The sequence below is a fragment of the Pseudophryne corroboree genome, chromosome 4 (genome assembly GCF_028390025.1).
Source record: "Pseudophryne corroboree isolate aPseCor3 chromosome 4, aPseCor3.hap2, whole genome shotgun sequence".
Taxonomy (NCBI): Eukaryota; Metazoa; Chordata; class Amphibia; order Anura; family Myobatrachidae; genus Pseudophryne; species Pseudophryne corroboree.
The window spans coordinates 778,647,608-778,670,522 of record NC_086447.1 but is presented as its reverse complement, the minus strand read 5'-3'; the positions used below and the strand labels follow the sequence as shown (position 1 = coordinate 778,670,522).

Sequence of the window (22,915 nt, the reverse complement as noted above, 5' to 3'; positions counted from 1 at the left end):
CCGTAGTGGATGCTGGGGACTCCGTAAGGACCATGGGGAATAGCGGCTCCGCAGGAGACTGGGCACATCTAAAGAAAGCTTTAGGATTAACAGGTGTGCACTGGCTCCTCCCCCTATGATATATTTTATAATCAAGGGCCCTAATAACCTTCTACTAATGTGTGTCTATTTGCAGCACTGTGAGATTAATATCTAGAATTTCCTGCATTGGATTCAGATGCTTGTACCCAACTGAGTTGTATTTGAAGTTAATTCCGTTTTTTTCTGCTTATTATATCTCTGTGTCTGTTCTAACTCCATTTGTAATTTGATTGTAGAGGTGGGTTTTTAGCTCACATAAATCACTGTAGTGGTTTGTTTCTTCAGCCTGCTATAAATGATTTATAATTTTGCATAAGAACCAGTCACATAGCATTTGGGGTGTGATACATTATCCTTGCGGTCAGGAATCTGGAGGTCACATGACCTACACCAGCATCCCGACAATGAGAATGCCGGACAGGTGCCACCCCGTCCCCTGTCCTAACTCACCTGGGGTGGCAGCTAGGTTTAAGATCCAGGGGAGGGGGGGATTAGTGGTGGCTAGGGTTGAGTTGGGATGTGACAGCTACAGCTAACAAGAACCCCCCCCCCCCCCCCTCCAGGTACTTACCTTCAGGATGTCAGCAGTCAGTGTTTTGGCGTAGAGATTCTGAGTGGTGTTAGGATTCCGGCGTCTGTCACATGACAGCCAGCATCCCGTTAAAACTTTTGTGCTTAAACACTGCGTGATATGGCTAGGCGACTATAGTCAAAGAAATCTGACCCTATATGTACAAACTCTGGTATAAAAATTGTCTAGCTGAACAATCGCCCAATAAGTGGGCCTTTGTTGGATCTGATTTTACTCCAAAAACAATTTCATTGCATATTTTAAAGCAAACATGGTACATTATTTGGTTTATTTAGAAAAACAAAACAAAAGACCATACAGCCTATATGACCAGAGAGATTTGGCCCACTACACATACACTTGGATACGTTTGCTGTGCACGAACTCCTGAAACGCAGTGCTTTGCAGTCGCTCCACTAAATGGTAGAACAGCCTGGTTCATTTACATTTACTGTAACTAGGAGTGCAAATGTAATACTAGAGTCTGATATAATTTAAAGTTATTTATTAATTTACGTCATTGAACACCGCAATGTGAGATTAATTCAATAAAGACATATAAACTTTTGGTTTTCAGACATCACGTAGGCTAAAGGGGCACACACACTACAAGAGTTTTCTTCCAGCAATTTGAGCAATAACGACTGCTTCAAAAGATCTATTGTTCAAATTGTCCAATGTGTACACAACGAGCGATGAGTGCACCTGCACTCCTTTGAAGCGGGTCATCAGTCATCCATGCATGCAGCTCAATCTTCAGTGCATCGATGGTGAAATCGCTCACATTGGCATGTGTGTACGCCATGAACGATGTCTAATATGAGCCATTTGGCCAATTTGAAAGATCTAGAAGTTTGAAGGCACTTCCAGGCTCCATTTTACACAGCACTTCGCGGACCAGAACAGAAGCACAATGCAGTCAGCAGTTCATACTGCCCCACCAAAGTTTTTTAAAGACACTGCGTCGCCACTGCCCCACCAATGCAAGTGCCCCACTGAAGGGAGGAATAAACCTCACCAAACTAGCCACAGAGCATAAATGCAAAGAGCTAAAATAGCTGCTAGGCATTTATACCGTCCTAAAGCCCTGCCCACACACACAGAAATGCCTCCCTAAAATAAAAATACATTTAAATAAGGCGCTAAAATCAGCTTCACAGACGATTCCCAGCAAATTGTTTGTCATTCAGATTGTTTGTAAAAATGCTCAGTGTGTACACTCAATATAATTTGTCAGGGACTACGGGAAGTTCAAGAGAAATTGCTCATCTTTCAAGTTTTCTAGTGTGTATGGGTCCTAAGGCGTGTACACACGGTGAGATTCGGGATAACCCCGATTCTCACTGTGCGATAGGGACTAGGTCGGTATCGCAAGCCTAGATGACTGTGCTTGCGATACTATATACGATTTTGGCTAAGTGTCAATTATACTAGATTGTGCAGGCAAGTCAATTTTGACAGTCTATCTAGGCTTGCGATACCGCACATCAGTATCGCAAGGTGACTTTCACCTTACGATCTGCACTAACTTTTCTCGCGATTGACTATGTAGTCAAAATCGAAAAAAAAATCTTACCGTGTGTACACACCTTTAAACAAATTTGACATATTTTGAATTGTGCATCCAACATAAAATATATTTTAATTGTTAAATATAGTGTCAAAACAGAGCTCACATCACTTAATAAACAGTTGATACAGAGTACATTAATATACAAAACAAGCTTGTGAAATATTACAGTACAGTGAAACTTGGAAAAAGGACAAAACACAAACAAACCCACAGCAACAGATTGAGGTTTGTCATCTGGACCTTTACCCCCACTGCACCCATTATTTATGAAAAAAAGTGCTGTATTCCGTAAGGTATCACTGGAGAGACATGGGCCCTCATTCCGAGTTGTTCGCTCGCTAGCTGCTTTTAGCAGCATTGCACACGCTAGGCCGCCGCCCTCTGGGAGTGTATCTTAGCTTAGCAGAATAGCGAACGAAAAATTAGCAAAACTGCTAATAAATAATTGTTTGCAGTTTCTGAGTAGCTCCAGACCTACTCACAGATTGCGATCAGCTCAGTCCGTTTAGTTTTAGCAACAAATCGCAGCATAGCGAAAATCAGCAACGAGCGAACAACTCGGAATGACCCCCATGGCTGTAAGCACCAATGTCACTTTTTCTGGTCAATCTGGTCGTAAATGTTGAGGCAGTGTAGTATTTTATGGAGCAAATGTCTGTCTACAGATGGAATGTCACTAATGTGTAGTTCCCAGTAGCTTTAAAGGATAAACCTCTCTTTAAAAGGTAAAAGAGGTTTATATTGAGAAAAGGCCTGTTGCTGGCATGGTAATTTAACTCCTAAATGCACAGAGAATTTGCTGTTTTGTGTATCTTTGTGGTAGTAAGTCCTCCTCTGGGTCAGCTCTACGAGGACCAATATAAATGCAGACCCATGTCCTTACGTTGATGGTGGGAACAGCATCTATCTAGCACACAGTAGTTATAAAGGTAAGCCATTATACAACAAATAAAAAGGAAAAGCTTAAATATCAAACTAATTGGACACAGATTTATTAGAGGGTATCCGGATGATAGTTCGACAGTCAAAAGGCCGACCCATATGGGCAACATGTAATATGTCGAGAGGTGCAAAAGGATGAAAGTGCTTAAGGTAGACAGGTTCAAATGTTTTGGGTTTTTTTTTAAATTCAACTTTTACATACCTTACTATCCATGTGGACTACGATTGGGAACAGTATTAAAAAAATGGTAATACTTTCCTGCACTCCACAAGGGTGCTGCTATATTCTAAACAAGTACCACAAACCGTCAAAAAAATAAAAATAAAACCCAGAATTATAGATTTAAAATATGAACTATGCGCTGACGTACACCACTAATGTACACCATGATAGGTGTTTTTTTTTTTTTTTTTTTTTACTGTCTTTTTATTTTTGAGGTGAACAACTGGATCACAAAGGACTGTTGAAAAAAGAAAACAATACACCACACAGAACCGCTCTATTTGAACTATCAGGAAAATTCACTTATTCATCATTGAATGTTTCTAACCCAATAGGGAGCACATAATCCATATTTTATATCTATGATTGGGAATAGTAACCCGTGCTGAGCGCAGCCGTAGCAGAGCGAGGCACCTTGCCCGAAAAGCACAACGAGCCACGCCGTACACTAATTGTGGCGATGTGACTTAAAATGGTAAATGGCACCCAAAAACAATTGTGTCAACCATTTCCATGTCAATCTTTCATGCATCTACTTCCTGGCCTAGTCGACCTGTTCCACGTCGACCATTTGGCGTTGATCTATTGACTGTCAACCTAATAACGGCCACCCACTGATCCACACCCTTGTAAAGAACATACTATCTGTATGAAACATTTGTAAACAACTTTTATTCAATAGGTCACATTGGGGAAACATTATAAATACACTTTGTACGTATATGCTCATGATCTACCTGGACTAGCAAAAAACCTAGCTTCATTAGGACAACTAATCATTGCTGAGCAGCTTCAATCCCACAAGTAGGATCGATCAACACTGATAAGTTGACCACACAAGCTAAGGCGCCAGTTACATTGCCAAGTATCTGGATGTGTGCCCAAGTAGTGCAAAACCAGCACAATGTTCACTGCAATTGGCAAGTACCAATTCTAGTTCGGATTTTTAGTCATAGTGGGTCAAGACCCACACACACAGCAATTTACGGAACACAAATTATGTGATTTAAAAAAACTTGACACATCTATGGCAGGCCTAAGATAACAGTGCCCGCTGCACTAACAGGAACAGCATGAAAATATTCATGTTTAGACCCCAGACACTTGCACAGAACATGCACATGTTGGCCTTTAATCTATTAAAAAGATACAATTTAAAGTACTGTAATTATAGTATATGTACTTTGAAACACTTTCAGATCCCCCCTCCTAAAGTTCTAAAGCAGTAAAGAACACAGAATCTCGAAACTGTCTAAAATGTAAGCAAGAGTATCAATACTGACCATACCCCATATTCCACTGCGACGTATTTACTAACAAAGCTGCAACGAGTTGGTATTACCAATGTTGCATTATTTACTGCATTAAAAACCTCCACTATTGTAGCTGTTTACTTGTGTAGAGACTGATTCATTTAAACACATTAGCTAGCCTTCAATAACAGTTTATCAGGGTTTGGAAGAAACTAAATTTACACATTGCATCCCTTGTTAAGGATCAGTGATGCTTTCGATGCCTCTACGCCAAATGCAACAGTTCGGGTTGATGAAAGAGGTAATTATTACCATTCACCAAATGCTTCTTGCAGGTTGGTAAATAGCGACCTGTTTACTACCATATGCTCATGTGTGTACAGTACAGTCTTTATCCTGTTATACCTGCTCCAAAAAAACAACATTTTCAGGAATGTCAGAGATCCCGGCTGTAAGTGGTGTAGTGATGCCTACATAACCAGAGAGAGCTTCTGCAGGAATAGATAGGGCTATGAACAAGGACATAGAAGTTGTGGCTATAATTAGGTAGGTGGTGGGTTTTTGGGATTGCTATTATCCTGTATGCAGCCAGCAGACTTCTGACAATATGACAAGAGATAAATAATATATTTGGGTGCAGCAGTAATGCATTGTACAGTCCCTAGTGACTACAGATCTCAGTCCCAGTCAGTGATCCTCTCCTCTTCGGGGATGACACTCCAGTTTGGGGACCTGACACCCATGGCTAGCCAGTTGAAGTCATCCACCTGGTCCCAGTTGTTCCTGCTCCTGTCAAGGCCGGCCAGCTCGTAGTCTTGGAGGATCCCGGGGTAGCTCCAGGTGAAGGGAGCGAAGTGGAGGCCGCTGCAGTCCTCGATGATGGCCCTGCTGGTGACGTGCAGGTAGAAGCGACTGTCCCGGGTGCTGTGGGTGCGCAGCTGCTGGCAGGGGACAGAGACCAGGCAGTCGGTGCAGTTGTCCACGAAGACGGAGGAGGAGACGGGGCCGCACAGCACCCGACAGCCACTCAGGCCCCTCATGTGCAGCGTACCCGGGCTGCCGGGCAGGGTGATGGTGCAGTCCCGGAGCTGGCTCAGCTGCACGTCCTTCTGCCGGATCTCCTCTGCCTCCATAGCCAGCACCTGGCCGGATCGGTCCTGTAGGCAGCACTGGGCGGTGGGCTGCTGCGCTGCCGGCTCCTTGCTCCGCGGGGGCTGGGGAGGCGCGGCGGAGGGGGCAGCTGGGGCCTCCTTCTTGCGGGACTTGAAGGCGAATTTCTTCTTGGGCTGGAGCTGCAGGCGGCGCTCCTCCAGGGCGGCCTGCAGGCGGGAGAGCTGCTCCTGGGCCTGGCGGACGTCGTAGGAGGGCAGGAACATCATGCTGTCATTCAGCAGCTTCTGCAGCCGCTGCAGCCTCTCAGACGCCTCCTCCGGGGCCCCGGCCTCCGGCTGTTCGCCGCTCAGCAGCTCCTCAATGGCCGCTCTCTCCTGCCCGAAGCTAGCGGCGAAGTAGCCGCTCTTCTCCTCCAGCACCCCCTGGCTCGCCTTCTCCTGCCGCTTCTTCCCGGCCTCCAGCTGCCGCTCCTGCTCCCGCCGCTGCAGCCTCTCCGGCAGCTGGGGCCGCTCCGTGCCCGCCACCTCCATGCCTGCTACTGACAGCGGTTGCTGAGTAATGGCGGAAATGAGCGTAGTAGGGAAACCCGCGTCGCTCCTGAGTGACGACACATGCCGGTCAGCTGACAGTGATCATGTGCCCGGTTGGCAGTGGTCACCGTATGGGCGATGCGGACACGTCACTAAGCAGCGTCAGCGTGTGCTTGTGTGGCCTCTCTCACATGGTGCAAGTAAGAGGCTGGGGATAGGAGATGGGGAAGAGGAGGAAGCAGCGGGGAGCGGAGGATGTGAGCAACCTGAGCAAGAAGCACAGGAAGCACCTGAAGGAATTTGGGGAGCAGCACCCCTTCTATGATCAGTGAGTGTGGCGGCTCACACTACCCAAGAGTCTATCTATCTATCTATCTATCTATCTATCTATCTATCACATGTCCCTTGTAGCAGCATGGATCAGCATTCAAAGATTTGTATGTATGTGTATCTATCTATCTATATATATATATATATATATATATATATATATATATATATCTGCTTTATTGAAAAATCCAGCAAGCTTCATATAAGCAGCATGGTGTAGCAACACGTAGACCTATCAAAGTACTGGGCATAAATAGTTCAGTATGCAATTGCCCCATACTGCAAAAGGCCCTTAGCCTGGATAATAATATCTGTTTCCTGGGATATGATATCCTATAAAAAGGTATGTAATTCATCCCAACAGCACACAATTCAGTATGCAATTTATTGGCTTGTTTAAAATCTCAAACACAGCATTTACAATAGATTGCAGTTGTAATGAGTTATACATAATCTACAGTACATGTATCACGTCACTGAATATCTTCTGTAACACATTATCATACATTTTTCTGAGTTGCCCATTACCGATGTGTGAATAAGCTGTTATTAAGTAAGGGAAGAGATACTCCTGTATGTTCACAGTGCCTCTATAAGCTAGCACCATCATAGAAAGTACCTGTAGCAAGAATATTTTATGCATTTTCTCATTAATATTTACATTAAACAATACAGTCAGACTCCTTTGTAACACCCCAGATATTGCGTGTTTGTATATTTTTATATAGAAATAGTAAATCAGCGTCTTACTTTCACTTATTTGATTGCAGAGTCTCTAAGAGAGAAGAAAAAACTCAGCTTGTACAGCTGGTAAGTGACTGGGACCTTTCAGAATAATGTATTTGCCCTCTTTAATCCATTACACAATATTTGCTGGTAATTTTATCTAATCTTCTGTCATCTTGAGGAAAGGAAACACATTCCCTTTGCGATCGCATCGCTGAATTGTGGATGCCCCAATGCTTTCCGCAACCTGACTGCAAAGGCAGGCGCAGAGCAGGGCATTTTTTGGGTCGCATTGGCCACGTGTGACGTCACGTGGCCACCCTTAACCTGCCCCGTTTCTTTTAGCATGTCCCTGCAACACCGCACTACCGCCTCGGACCACCCCGTCAATCAGGCAGAGGCGTTTGCATAAGTGAGATGCGATGGCATCTCACTGTGTGCACATGTGCAGTACGGCTCCTGTGCCTGCACACTGTTTCCAGACATTACATTAGTTTCTCATACATCCTAGAGGATGCTGGGGTCCACTTCAGTACCATGGGGTATAGACTGTTCCGCAGGAGCCATGGGCACTTTAAGACTTTTCAAGGGTGTGAACTGGCTCCTCCCTCTATGCCCCTCCTCCAGACCTCAGTTTAGAAAATGTGCCCAGGCATACTGGATGCACTCCAGGGGAGCTCTACTGAGTTTCTCTGAAAGACTTTATGTTCGGTTTTTTATTTTCAGGGAGGACTGCTGGCAACAGTCTCCCTGCTTCGTGGGACTTAGGGGGCAGAAGTAGGAACCAACTTCCTGAAGAGTTTCATGGCTCTGCTTCTGCTGACAGGACACCATTAGCTCCTGAAGGGTACTGAACACTAGCTGCGGCTATGCGCTCATTCCCACAGCCCGCCTTCACCCCGCTTACAAAGCCAGAAGAGAGGTGAGTGTAAAGAAGAGGATCTTCAGTCATCGTGACGGCTAAAAGGTACCGCGCAGCGGGCGGGAATGCTGCACGCCATGCTACCCTTCAACACAGGCACAGCGGGGCGGGGGGCGCCCTGGGCAGCATGAAACCTAATCAAAACTGGCTAATAAGGGGACATAAGTTGCTGAGGCACAGTCCTACCTCCGCCAGTATAAAAATTAGTATTTCAATTTTCTCTTCAAAGAACGCGGGTCCTCCTCCACTTCTGAACCAAGTATCAGGGTGCAAAACAGGGGGGGGCACAGTATAAATTGGTGCTGTATTGTGAATTTATCATTATAAAAGCGCTACAGGTCTGTGGGCATTTTTGTGTTACACAGGGTTTTTACCACTAGTTCAGGTTTGTGAACTGGCAAATCCTTTCTGTGTCCTTCTGACAGATTTTAATGTGGGTCTGTCCCCTATAAGTCCCGGAGTGTCTGTGGTTTGGTTGTGCATGTGTGTGACGTGTCTGACGCAGGGAGCTCTTCCACTGAGGGAGCCATTTTAGGGACACAGAGTTGTAATGTGGTTGCGCTGCCGGCACACCACGAGCCTGAATGGGTGAAAGAATTACGTGATAGTGTGAATCATATCAGTAAGAGATTGGATAAGTCTGAGTCTCATGCAGAAAACTGGAGAAAATCAGTGGAGGATGTGATTTGTCATAGTTCTGCCTTTTCATCCACAGGCGACCCCTCTGGGTCACATAAGAGACCATTTGCACAAATAGTACAAACTGATACCGACACGGACTCTGATTCCTGTGTCGACACTAGTGATTCCAGGGGAATAGATCCTAAATTGGCAAAAAGCATTCAATACATGATTGTTGCTATAAAAGAAGTCTTGGAAGTTACGGAAGCCCCTCCTTTACCTCAGGAGAAGGCTTTTTTTTTTATAAGGAAAAGAAAATTAATGTAACTTTCCCTCTTTCTCACGAGCTAAATACTCTCTTTGAGGGAGTTTTGGCAAACCCTGAAAAGAAATTTCAGATTCCCAAAAGAATTCAGGTTGCTTATCCCTTCCCGGCAGAGGACAGGAAAAGATGGGAGTCACCCCCCCCCCGTTCTAGACAGTGCCCTGTCACGTTTAACTAAAAAGGTGATTCTCCCTGCGCCTGGGACGGCTTCACTAAAGGAGGCGGCAGACCGCAAGTTGGAGACTACATTAAAATCTATTTATGTGGCCAATGGTACGCTACTCAGGCCCACCATTGCTTGTTCGTGGGTGAGTAGTGCTATCGAAAAATGGTCAGACAACTTGTCATCTGAAATTGACACGATAGATAAAGACGAGATACTCCTAACGTTAGGTCATATTAAAGACGCTGCTGCATACATGCTTGAAGCCATGAAAGATATTGGGCTCTTGGGTTCAAAAGCCGCTACCATGGCAGTCTAAGCTCGGAGGGCGTTGTGGATTCGCCAATGGAATGCTGACGCAGATTCCAAAAGAAATATGGAGGCTCTCCCGTATAAAGGTGAGGCCTTGTTTGGAGATGGGCAGGATGCTTTAGTCTCTGCGGCTACCGCAGGTAAGTCGACATTCTTGCCTTATGCTCCTGCGCCGGCAAAAAAGACACATCACTCTCAGATGCAGTCCTTTCGGCCCAACAAATACAAAAAGGGTAAAGGTTCCCCTTTCTTTGCAGGTAGAGGGAGGGGAAGTGGAAAAAAAGTCCACAGCGTCTCCAGGAACGCCGGAGCAGAAATCAACCCCTGCTTCTGCCAAATCTGCAGCATGACGCTGGGACTCCCGTGCGGGAGTCTGCTCAGGTGGGAGCACGTCTAAAACTTTTCAGTCAGCTCTGTGTTCAATCTGGCCTGGACCCATGGGTCTTGCAAATAGTGTCCCATGGATACAAACTGGAGTTTCAAGACGTCCCCCCATGCCGATTTTAAATCGACCTTGCCAGCTTCTCTTCCGGACAGAGAAGTAGTAACAGCTGCAATTCAAAAATTATGTCAGGATCAAGTCATTGTCCTGGTACCCTTGTCACAACAGGGATAAGGTTTTTATTCAAGCCTCTTTGTAGTTCTGAAGCCGGACGGCTCAGTCAGACCAATTTTAAACCTGAAATCTCTGAATTTCTACCTGAAAAGATTCAAGTTCAAGATGGAATCTCTGAGGGCAGTGATTTCCAGTCTGGAAGAAGAGGACTTCATGGTGTCAGTAGACTTAAAAGATGCTTACTTGCATGTTCCCATTTATCCTTCTCATCAAGCTTATCTGAGATTCGCAGTACAGGATTGCCATTACCAGTTCCAGATGTTGCCGTTCGGACTCTCCACGGCACCGAGGGTATTCACCAAGGTGATGGCAGAGATGATGATCCTCCTCCTTCGACAACAAGGAGTCAATATAATTCCTTACCTGGACGATATCCTGATAAAAGCGAGATCCAGGGAACGGTTAGTACAGAACATTGCACTCTCCCGGTCAGTAGTCCAACAACACGGTTGGATCATGAATTTTACGAAGTCGCAGTTGGAACCGACGACAAAATTGTCCTTTCTGGGGATGATATTGGACACAGAAGTACAGAGGGTATTTCTTCCAGTAGAAAAGGCTCTGGAAATCCAGAGAATGTTCAAACAGATTTTGAAGCCAACAAGAGTGTCTATCCATCAATGCATTTGGTTGTTGGGAAAGATGGTAGCGGCGTACGAGGCCATACAGTTTGGCCGATTCCATGCCAGAGTATTCCAGTGGGACCTGTTGGACAAGTGGTCCGGATCCCACCTACACATGCACCAGAAGATAATCCTGTCCTCCAAAGCCAGGATTTTGCTCCTGTGGTGGCTGCACAGTTCTCACCTATTAGAAGGATGCAGGTTCGGGATTCAGGACTGGGTCCTAGTGACCACGGATGCAAGTCTCCGAGGCTGGGGAGCAGTCACACAGGGAAAAAGCTTTCAAGGAAAATGCTCAAGTCAGGAATCCTGTCTTCACATAAACGTTCTGGAATTGAGAGCCATTTACAACGGCCTTCTACAAGCAGGGCATCTTCTTCAAGATCAACCTGTGCAGATCTAGTCTGACAATGTAACAGCAGTCGCGTACATAAACCGTCAGGGCGGAACGAAAAGCAGAGCGGCAATGGCAGAGGTGACAAAGATCCTCCTCTGGGCAGAAAGACATGCAAGAGCTCTGTCGGCAATTTTCATTCCGGGAGTGGACAACTGGGAAGCAGACTTCCTCAGCAGACATCTCCATCCCGGAGAGTGGGGCCTCTACCAAGAAGTCTTCGCAGAGGTGACGTCTTTGGGGAGTTCCTCAAGTAGACATGATGGCATCTCGTCTCAACAAGAAGCTTCAGAGATATTGTTCCAAGTCGAGAGACCCTCAAGCAATGGCAGTGGAAGCACTGGTGTCACAGTGGGTGTTTCGGTCGGTGTAAGTCTTCCCTCCACTTCCACTGATACCAAAAGTTCTCAAGCTCATAAGAAGAACAAGGGTTCGAGCGATCTTCATTGGCCAAGGAGGGCGTGGTAACCAGATCTTCAGGAGTTGCTCATAGAAGATCCTCGGCCTCTTCCTCTTCGCGAGGACCTGCTGCTGCTGCAGGGGCCGTGGGTGTATCAAGACTTACCACGGCTACGTTTGACGGCATGACTGTTGAGCGCCGGATCCCAGCCCAAAAGGGTATTCCCAAAGAAGTCATCCCCACTCTTATTCAGGCCAGGAAAGGAGTAACGTCTAGACATTACCACAGTATTTGGAGAAAATATGTGTCTTGGTGTGAATCCAAGAAGGCTCCTACGGAAGAGTTTCACTTGGGACGTTTTCTCCATTTTCTGCAGGCGGGTGTGGATGCAGGCCTAAGATTGGGTTCAATCAAGGTCCAGATTTCGGCCTTATCTGTTCTTTCAAAAACAATTGGCCTCCCTTCCAGAAGTTCAGACGTTCGTGAAAGGGGTGCTGCACATCCAACCTCCATTTGTGCCTCTGGTGGCAACATGGGACCTTAATGTGGTGTTGCAATTCCTTCAATCGGATTGGTTTGAACCTCTACAGGAGATAGAATTGAAGTTTCTCACTTGGAAAGTGGTCATGCTATTGGCCTTGGCATCCGCAAGGCGGGTATCTGAGTTGGGGGCCTTGTCTCACAAGAGCCCTTACCTGATCTTCCATGAAGATAGGGCAGAGTTGAGAACTCGCCAACAATTTCTTCCGAAGGTGGTTTCGTCTTTCCATATAAACCAGCCTCTTGTGGTGCCAGTGGCTATTGACACCTTCACTGCGTCAAAGTCTCTTGATGTGGTTAGAGCTTTGAAAATTTATGTCGCAAGGACAGCTAGGATTTGGAAAACAGAGGCTCTGCTTATCCTGTATGCTCCTAACAAGATTGTGTCCTGCTTCTAAGCAGACCATTGCGTGCTGGATCAGAGAGAAGATTCAGCACGCTCATTCCACGGCAGGATTGCCGATACCGAAGTCGATAAATGCCCATTCTACTAGAAAGGTGGGCTCATCCTGGGCGGCTGCCCGGGGGGGTCTCGGCATTACAACTTTGCCGAGCAGCTACTTGGTCAGGGGCAAACACGTTTGCAAAGTTTTACAAGTTTGACACCTTGGCCGATGAGGACCTCAAGTTTGGTCAATCGGGGCTGCAGGGTCATCCGCACTCTCCCACCCGTACTGGAGCTTTGGTATAACCCCATGGTACTGAAGTGGACCCCAGCATCCTCTAAGACGTATGAGAAAACAGGATTTTAATACCTAACGGTAAATCCTTTTCTCCTAGTCCGTAGAGGATGCTGGGCACCCGACCAAGTGCGTACTTTACCTGCAGTTGTTAGTTTTGTAGTTACACGAGTGTTGTGTTACGATTATTTTCAGCATGTTGCTGCAATTGTTCATGCCCGTTGGCATGTGTTAAGTTGAATGCCATGTTGTGCGGGATGGTTGATGTGTGAGCTGGTATGAATCTCACCATTAGTTTAAAAGTAAATCCTTTCCTCGAAATGTCCGTCTCCCTGGGCACAGTTCCTATACTGAGGTCTGGAGGAGGGGCATAGAGGGAGTAGCCACTTCACACCCTTGAAAAGTCTTAAAGTGCCCATGGCTCCTGCGGAAACGTCTATATCCCATAGTATTGAAGTGGACCCCAGCATCCTCTACGGACTAGGAGAAAAGGATTTACCGGTAGGTATTAAAATCCTGTTTTTGTGGTATATTTTCAGCCTGATACTTCAGAGGATGAGTCAAATCCTGAAAGCGAGGTGGAAAGTGAGCCAGAGAATGTCAATATATATCATCAGCTGCTGGCAACCTTAAAGCATGTTTCTGATGATGATGATGATGATGAAGAGGAGGATGATGATGAAGAGGAGGATGAGGATGACTGTGTTGAAGATGAGGCACAAGATGAAGAAAATGAACAATTGGTCACTAATGTAGAAGATGAGGATAGTGAAGGAGCAAATGAAGCCGAAAGTGAAGAAGAGCTGTCAGGAGATGATGCAGCAAAAGGTAGTAAGATGTCATTCAGCAGCTCATTGCTTCAGTCCCTAGATGGCATTGCATGCTAGATGTAGTTGTTCATCAAAACATGCAGACACAAGGGAATTTGGTGGGGGGGTGTAACTATGACCAGATCCACATTATACTTTCTCTGACGTCCTAGTGGATGCTGGGACTTCCGTAAGGACCATGGGAATAGCAGCTCCGCAGGAGACTGGGCACAAAAGTAAAAGCTTTAGACTAGCTGGTGTGCACTGGCTCCTCCCCCTATGACCCTCCTCCAAGCCTCAGTTAGATTTTTGTGCCCGGCCGAGAAGGGTGCATGCTAGGTAGCTCTCCTGAGCTGCTTAGAGTAAAAGTTTAAATAGGTTTTTTATTTTCAGTGAGACCTGCTGGCAACAGGCTCACTGCATCGTGGGACTAAGGGGAGAAGAAGCGAACTCACCTGCATGCAGAGTGGATTGGGCTTCTTGGCTACTGGACATTAGCTCCAGAGGGACGATCACAGGTTCAGCCTGGATGGGTCCCGGAGCCGCGCCGCCGGCCCCCTTACAGAGCCAGAAGAGCGAAGAGGTCCGGAGAAATCGGCGGCAGAAGACGTTCCTGTCTTCAGATAAGGTAGCGCACAGCACTGCAGCTTATCTTAAAGTCCGAGAAACTCCCGAAAATGAACATTGTAACGCTCCATGATAAATCTATTCACGTACATGATGTAACATAAAATTTTTAGCTATTAATATATAGTATGTGTTCTACAGCTGTTTCATATTGATACTTGTCATGGTGAGCTCAGACCGTAGACCGAACTGGGCTAGATATGCTGGAAACTAAGGGAATTCTATGACAATGGAAATGCTTTGCTTTAAATTACTATTTAGAAAAATGTGAAGACAGAGAAAGAACAGTCTGTTGCATGAGATGTTGCCGCTAGTAGGACAGTTTGGGGTGTGTTCATGAAGCAGTGAAAAGTGTGGAGAAGTGAGCCTGTGGAGAAGTTGCCCATGGCATCCAGTCAGCATTGAAGTAACACTTTTATAATTTGCATACTATACAATTGTACGGAGCAGCTGATTCGTTGCCATGGGCAACTTCTCCACAGGCTCACTTCTCCACTCTTTTTTTCACTGCTTCATGAATAGACCTCTTTGTTGGTTAAAATCTTTGACCTGAGGTCAGATGGTTTGCATATATTAAAGGCAATTATTTTAATATAAGTTCATATCATACACAGACCAAAAGCACTGATGTAGTATTTGCTGTTTGCATAATCAATATGTTTGGGGAATTGTTAATTAGTGTCTTTAGACAAACTTAATCTAATGTGTGCTAAAGCAGCGCACGCAAAAATAAAAGGATTTTTTCTTCTAATGTAATAACTTAATTGGGTGCTGCGGACAGTGTCAGCGTTCTGCCGATTTAGACGCAAGATTTAAAGCATTATGTTTTTCTCTGAAGGTGGATCTCACAGCTAAGTCACTGAAACCTCAGCACTCTCCATGGCCTGTAGACCATTACATATGGCACTTATACTTTTGTTTTTTTTATGCTGAAAATTTTACTTCGTCGTAGTTGAGATTTTTATGCTTCTAAATGACAGGATTCTAGAATTTCCTGCCTAATAGCAAATTACTTCTGACTTTAGTAGCTGTGGGGGTAATTCCAAGTTGATCGCAGCAGGAAATTTTTTAGCAGTTGGGCAAAACCATGTGCATTGCAGGGGGGGCAGATATAACATGTGCAGAGAGATAGATTTGGGTGTGGTGAGTTCAATCTGAAATCTAAATTGCAGTGTAAAAATAAAGCCGCCAGTATTTACCCTGCACAGAAACAAAATAACCCCCCCAAATCTAACTCTCTCTGCAAATGTTATATATGCCCCCCCTGCAGTGCACATGGTTTTGCCCAACTGTTAAAAAATTTCCTGCTGCGATCAACTTGGAATTACCCCCTGTATTGGCTGAGTTGTTGTGCAGGGTTTCTCTGGTTGCCACGGGGAAACTTCCTCATTCAGCCTGAGTTACTAGATATTTGATGTCCCAGCAAGTGGGAGAAAAGTGTGGTTTACAGAAACCATTGAAATGTTTATTTTTGATAGTCTAACCAGATTGATGTAAGCTAATATATGGTGTCTGTGATTTAAAGCGTATTCTGCGAATTATACTGGGGTAATAATGTTTAAAGCCCAATGGCGTGTATGTTAATCAGACTTTTTTTCTATATTATTCCTAGAGCATGTTGATGCAGGGGAGGATGTGGAAGGAAAAACCGAGCCTGGAGATCCAGCCCAAGTAGGAGAGGAATTCACAGATCTTAAACATGAATCTAAATTTAGTTTAGAGACCAATTTCATGGAAGGTGATGCAGAAGACCACAAGAGCATCCCAATATTGCCCCCTGCTGCGGCCTCTGAAGGTATTATTGTATTCATTTCCTTGAACCGATTAGACTGTTTTTTCTTTTTTGGGCTGTACTGTAGTCTGCCATGCATTCTCTGTAAGTTGATCTGTGGAACAAACCACAATCATTTCGCTTTTTTTCCGATTTAGATCCATTTAAGAAGCATATCGACCAAGAACTGGATGAGGACGACATTAACCAGATTACAACCAACTCTAAAACAACAGTCTCTTTGAAGGTAAAGCATAATTGTTACACTCATTAGGCTGTGCCTTCCTCCTCTCTCTACTTCTTGTTCAGTTGACCCAGACGAAGATGAAAGTAAAGACATTTCCGACGTACTGCCAGTGTTAGCAAGCTGTCTGTAGCAGTAATTTCTGTAGCACTGTTATTTGTAGCTAGGAAGTTACATTTTACTTTTACCTAATCTGTTGTGTTTGCCGCTGCAACTCCCCCCCCCTCCTCCTCCTCCTCCTCCTCCCTCCCTCCCTCTCCCAATAGATTTGTCTTAGGTGGTGCATGCAGTGTTGTGTTATGATTCATTTTTCTTGACCATGTTAAGGCTTTATATTTGGTGTGGTTAAGAGTACAGGTCTGGATTGACGTTCATTAATAATACATTGCAGTATTGAAGATTCAAGCTGCTGTGCAATGGTAGAATTGTTACAGTTCTCCTCTTTATCACCTCAGTGGTCTACGTTGGGTCAGTTGGTGTTTTCATCGACCTTTGGAAAGGCTCGTCCATTAAAATCGGAGAAAGAAACTGACCTTAAAAAGCTCCATCTCCACAAGCCACTGCACTCCACTTGGACCAAACTGAACAGTCCTTTCCTAAGAAGGCAAAGTGATCAGAACTTCACCTCTCTACAGAAAGAACTTTTCACCATTATGGGTTCTTATAAAGACTTGTTTTATCCAGCCAGGATGGCATCAGGGGAAGAGATCAGACATGTCTACTGTCTCCATGCTCTCAATCATGTGCTGAAAGCAAACTCGCAGGTCCTCACCAACAATGCCAAGAAAAGAGATGAGAAGGCCATGCTCGATGAAGAGGACCTACGAGACCAGGGCCTGACCAGACCAAAGGTATTTTTATTTCCTGCTACTTTATGTTTTAAAAGTATTCCATTGCTTTTATACAAAATTAAATACACGAAGATCACCAGATACAGCTAGGTATATATGTTACCTCTACTCCATGTATTTAGCACAGTGCTGGAATGCCACCACTTCCCTTTCTGGACACATGCCCCTTGGTGCACGGACAGAAAAGTAAATAAATGCTCTATGTGCACATATAGTAAAGTTCTCTGTAACATCCACAGGTCCTCATTGTTGTGCCATTCCGAGAGTCTGCCTTGCGGGTAGTACAAATTATGATCAGCCTCATGGAGGTCACTGGTCGGAAAGTTGAAGTGAGCAACAAGAAAAGGTTTAAAGACGAGTTTGGTTCCGAGCCTGAGGATAAACCCCCCAACCTGAAAAGGCCTGAGGATTATGAAGCCATGTTTGCCGGGAATATTGATGACCATTTCAGGATAGGTGAGGATGAAAGTCAGCTCACAGTTGTACCCAGTTTCTCTCCGTTATCTACTTTATTGTGCTATAATGCCACCCTGTATTTTTCAATAAAACTTCATACCTGTTTTACTTATCAATCCTCAGTTGATCTAAATCTGGGTACACACTTGGCCAACACTTCGGTGGACCCGCTGTGACCAATCGGCCGATCCAGGTCAGCACATACACTTACCGATCGGCCACCCGATGTGTCATCTTGACATCACAGCTGGGTGGGCATTTGAATTTGCTTGCCCAGCTTTGACTTCAGTCCTCGCAGCAAGTGTACGGGTGGTTGGCAAACCGCCTGTATACACAACCGCATGCATCGATATCGGTCATCGGCTGTGCTGCACTCAACGTCATTCACAAACCTATCATTTGTATACACCGGTCAAACGACTCCCAATATATATATCGGTCGCTTGCCCGTTGTGTACCCAGCATAAGGTATCTGTAAAGTGTCCTGGACTGTAAATGTTAGAAGCCCATTAACGTTCTAGCATGTTTTTGTGGGAGGAAACTGAGCTCACATAGGAAACGCGTACAATTATAGAAAAGACTTGCAAACACACACAGATTGGACCCTGGTGGGAAACAGGCCTGAGAGTAGTGCTAACCATTGTGCAATTCTTGCTGTCTCTGGTTAACAGGATTGGCCATTCTACAGAAGATCATGAGACTTTACTCTCCTTTCTACTCTTCGGACATTATCATTGCTTCTCCACTTGGGCTGCGTACCATCATTGGTAGTGAAGGAGAGAAAAAGAGAGACTTTGATTTCCTTTCTTCTATAGAACTTCTCATCATTGATCAAGCGGATATATATTTAATGCAGAACTGGGAACATGTACTGGTAAGCATTTACTGCAGCAGTAACATAAACATTCTGCTTTGCTCTTTAGTTACTAAAGTCCCCAGGAAGTCATCGATGACGGAAAAAGTAAACCGTATTTGTAAGGAATAATTTCTGCTTCAGGGTCCACAGGTTATCCGCAGGATAACATTGGGATATGAGGTAGCGACAGCGTATTGGCACCAAACGATCAAAGCTTTCGGTCACCCAGAATGCAACGGACTCGTTCCTATATCCCCGCCTCCTGGCTCAGGCAATTCAGTTTTTTGTTTGGTGCGGCAAGAGCCGGACCATGGTCAATGGGCTGCTGGTTTTTAGCAGCCATAAGCTTTTTTATTTTATTATTATAGTCTTACTATATTTCTTGAGTAATCTTTCTAAAAAGCGTCTTATACGTACCTTGGAAAGAGTTGTCCAACAACTCCCTGCCGGGTCGTGACAACGCTTACCCTCGTGTACAGTGCTGTTTCAGCGGGCATCTGTGTAGGATGTACTAGCAAGTCCAGCAGACGTTACCAGGCTGTGGCCAGAGCACGGGGAGAAGGTAAGGCATCGGTTCCGCTTAGTATGGGAAATGCGAGACACAGCCGCACTGTTTCGGGATGGAGACTACCGAACAGTCGCTGTCGCGGCTACCACCTTGGGTGCACCAGCACTAGGCCTCAGGGATCATAGGCTCCAGGGGTACTATGAGGCCGTGATCCCTAGGGTTGAATGTCAGCAGTGGGGAGTAAGACGCTCCCTTGGTCGCCCCTCCCCCCGGTTCATGACCAGTTTCCTCCGAGTTTCCCGCCATGAACTGAGTTCCAGCTTCTGTCTGAGACGCAGTGTATCTAAAAAGACCCAGTCGCAGCATAGGCAGCTGTATGACTGGTGCGTCGGTGTTTACTTGGGCGTCTGTGTTCACTGTAGGTTCACGGGGCGATTGTGTACACTAATAGCGTCTGGATCCACTCAGCGTTCACTAACGTATTGATCGATCCTGGAAGCGGGGTGAAGTCTCCCTGACAGTCTCTGTCTACCTTTGGTACGAATAGTTGGATAAGTGCCTGATGCATATGAGTCTGTAAATTATTGCTGCTGTTTTCTTTCGCTGTACGACTGAATACGTTTAAACTTCTCTATAAGGTAATACAGTAATATGTTTCTCTAATGTCCTAGAGGATGCTGGGGACTCCGTAAGGACCATGGGGATAGACGGGCTCCGCAGGAGACATGGGCACTTTAAGAAAGAATTTAGTTTCTGGTGTGCACTGGCTCCTCCCTCTATGCCCCTCCTCCAGACCTCAGTTTGATACTTTGCCCAGAGGAGCTGGGTGCTTTTCAGTGAGCTCTCCTGAGTTTACTGATAGAAAGTATTTTGTTGGGTTTTTTATTTTCAGGGAGCTCTGCTGGCAACAGACTCCCTGCATCGTGGGACTGAGGGGAGAGAAGCAGCCCTACTCTCTGAAGCTAGGTCCTGCTTCTTAGGCTACTGGACACCATTAGCTCCAGAGGGATTGGTACGCAGGATCTCACCCTCGCCGTCCGTCCCGGAGCCGCGCCGCCGTCCCCCTCGCAGAGCCGGAAGATAGAAGCCGGGTGAGTATGAGAAGAAAAGAAGACTTCAGAGGCGGCAGAAGACTTCATGATCTTCACTGAGGTAACGCACAGCACTGCAGCTGTGCGCCATTGCTCCCACACACCTCACATACTCCGGTCACTGTAAGGGCGCAGGGGGGGGGGGGGGGGGCGCGCGCGCCCTGGGCAGCAATATAAACCTCTTATTTGGCAAAAGGAGCATATATACAGCTGGACACTGTATATATGCATGAGCCCCCGCCAATTTTACACTTTTAGCGGGACAGAAGCCCGCCGTCGAGGGGGCGGGGCTTCTCCCTCAGCACTCACCAGCGCCATGTTTTTCTCCACAGCACCGCTGAGAGGAAGCTCCCCGGACTCTCCCCTGCTTATACCACGGTAGAAGAGAGGGTTTTAAAGAAGAGGGGGGGCACATAATTCGGCGCAGATAATAACAGCGCTACTGGGTAAACATTAAATTGCTGTGTTTTTTCCTGGGTCATTTAGCGCTGGGGTGTGTGCTGGCATACTCTCTCTCTGTCTCTCCAAAGGGCCTTGTGGGGGAATTATCTCCAGATGAGCATTCCCTAAGTGTGTGGTGTGTCGGTACGTGTGTGTCTGAGGTAAAAGGCTCTCCTAAGGAGGAGATGGAGCAAATGTGTGTGTGAGTGGTGTCTCCGTCGACAACGCCGACACCTGATTGGATATGTGAAATAAAGTGCTGAGGTAAATTTATTGCACAAAAGATTAGAGAACAGACAGTGAATCTACACAGGTCTATCCCTATGTCGCAGAGACCTTCAGAGTCTCACAATGCTCACTATCCAAAATAATAGACACTGATATCGACACGGAGTCTGACTCCAGTGTCGACTACGATAATGCAAAGTTACAGCCAAAACTGGCAGAAAAGTATTCAATATATGATTATTGTAATAAAAGATGTTTTGCATATCACTGATGACTCATCTGTCCCTGACACGAGGGTACACATGTTTAAGGGGAAGAAAGCTGAGGTAAATTTCCCTCCTCTCATGAAGAAAAAGAGCGGGAATCTCCAGACAAGAAGCTGCAGCTTCCCAAAAAGAATTCTCAGGGAGTATCCTTTCCCTACTAGGGCCAGGATACGATGGGAATCTTCCCCTAGGGTGGACAAAGCTTGGTCACGTTTACCCAAAAGGTAGCGCTGACTTAACAGCTATCCTCAGGGATCCTGCAGATAGCTTGCAGTAAAAGTACTTTGAAGTCCATTTACACACATTCTGGTACACTACTCAGACCGGCGATTGTGTCGGCATGGGTTTATAGCGCTGTAGCAGCGTGGACAGATACCTTATCAGCGGAGATTGAAACCCTAGATAAGGATACCATGGTATTGACCCTAGTATATGTATATGTGTATATATATATATATCTAAAAGATGCTGTCATATATATATATATATATATATATATATATATATATAAAAAACATGCCCAAAGAGACATTAGTCTACTGGGTTCTAGAGTCAACGCTATGTCGATTTCTGCTAAAAGTGTCCTGTGGAACATGCAATGGACAGGTGATGCCGACTAAAAGAGGCATATGGAAGGTTTACCTTACAAGGCTGAGGAATTGTGTGGAGAAGGGCTCTCGGACCTGGTCTCCACAGCTATAGCTGGTAATTCTGATCTTTTGCCTTATATTCCCTCACAGCCTAAGAAAGCACGACATTATCAAATGCAGTCCTTTCGGTCGCAGAATAACAAGAAAGTACGAGGAGCGTCCTTTCTTACCAGAGGTAAGGGTACAGGGCACAGCTAGTTCCCAGGAACAGAAGTCCTCCCCGGCCTCTACTGCATCCAACGCATGACGCTGGAGCTCCGTTAAGGTAGTCTGCCCCAGTGGGAGCACGTCTTCGACTCTTCAGCCACATCTGAGATCACTCACAGGTGGTTCCCGGGGCAATAAAAAATTGTTTCTCAGGGTTACAAGCTGGAATTCGAAAGGTGCCTCCTCGCCGGTTTTTCCTTATCGGACCTACCGGCTTCTCCCCCAGGAAGGGAGATCATATTAAATACAATTCACACATTGTATCTCCAACAGGTGGTGCTCAAGGTTCCCCTCCTGCAACAAGGAAGGCGATATGACTCAACCTTGGCTGTAGTCCCGAAACCGTACGGTTCGGTCAGACCTATTTTTAAAATTAAAATCTCTGAATCTATACGGGAAAAGGTTCAAATTTAAAGTGTAATTGCCCAGAGCGATTATCGCCAGCCTGGAAGGGGGGGATTTGATGGTGTATCTAAATATAAAGGCTGCATACCTTCATGTTCCCATTTATCCACCCCATCAGGCGTACCTGACCATTGCGGTACAGGATTGTCATGACCAATTTCAGGGTAATTGGCGGAAATAATGGTGCTCCTACGCAAGCAAGGAGTCACAGTTGTCCCATACTTGGACGATCTCCTAATAAGGGCGAGATCAAAAGAGCAGTTGTTGAACAGCGTGTCACTTTCGCTGAAGGTGTCACAGTAACACGGCTGGATTCTCAATTTCCCGAGGTCACAGTTGGTTCCTATAACTCGTCTGCCCTTCTTGGGTATGATTCTGGATACAGACCAGAAATGGGTTTACCTTCAGATAGAGAAGGCCCAGGAACTCATGACTCTAGTCAGGGACCTATTGAAACCAAGACAGGTGTCCGTGCATCACTGCACTCGAGTCCTGGGAAAAACATTCCCTTCAGCAGGTTCCATGCGAGGACTTTCCAATGGGACCTACTGGACAAGTGGTCCGGGT

At 45.7% G+C, this 22,915-nt stretch overlaps 2 protein-coding genes across 3 annotated transcripts in view; one reads left to right on the top strand and one right to left on the bottom strand.

The window, feature by feature from the left end:
* Window positions 1-2,275: 2,275 nt before the first annotated feature.
* TBCC (tubulin folding cofactor C) lies at window positions 2,276-6,427 on the bottom strand. The gene has a single exon (XM_063918294.1). It carries the CDS (start codon window positions 6,284-6,286, stop codon window positions 5,321-5,323), a length of 966 nt encoding a protein of 321 aa, XP_063774364.1. The 5' UTR covers window positions 6,287-6,427; the 3' UTR covers window positions 2,276-5,320.
* The window catches only part of UTP25 (UTP25 small subunit processome component), a 39,350-nt gene continuing 22,816 nt past the window's right edge, over window positions 6,382-22,915 (top strand). Inside the window, exons 1-8 of one of the 2 annotated variants that reach the window (XM_063918292.1) lie at window positions 6,382-6,614; window positions 7,387-7,426; window positions 13,478-13,766; window positions 15,987-16,169; window positions 16,304-16,392; window positions 16,845-17,240; window positions 17,480-17,696; window positions 18,368-18,570. In XM_063918292.1, coding sequence (XP_063774362.1) covers window positions 6,508-6,614; window positions 7,387-7,426; window positions 13,478-13,766; window positions 15,987-16,169; window positions 16,304-16,392; window positions 16,845-17,240; window positions 17,480-17,696; window positions 18,368-18,570 — 1,524 coding nt within the window. In that variant the 5' untranslated portion in view covers window positions 6,382-6,507. Of the gene's footprint in view, window positions 6,615-6,673; window positions 6,728-7,386; window positions 7,427-13,477; window positions 13,767-15,986; window positions 16,170-16,303; window positions 16,393-16,844; window positions 17,241-17,479; window positions 17,697-18,367; window positions 18,571-22,915 lie in introns of those variants that run through there. The other variant, XM_063918293.1, reaches the window with a different exon arrangement.

What these genes read in the sequence shown, in the direction of transcription:
- TBCC (XM_063918294.1), bottom strand. Translation starts at nt 6,286, where the DNA reads ATGGAGGTGGCGGGCACGGAGCGGCCCCAGCTGCCGGAGAGGCTGCAG.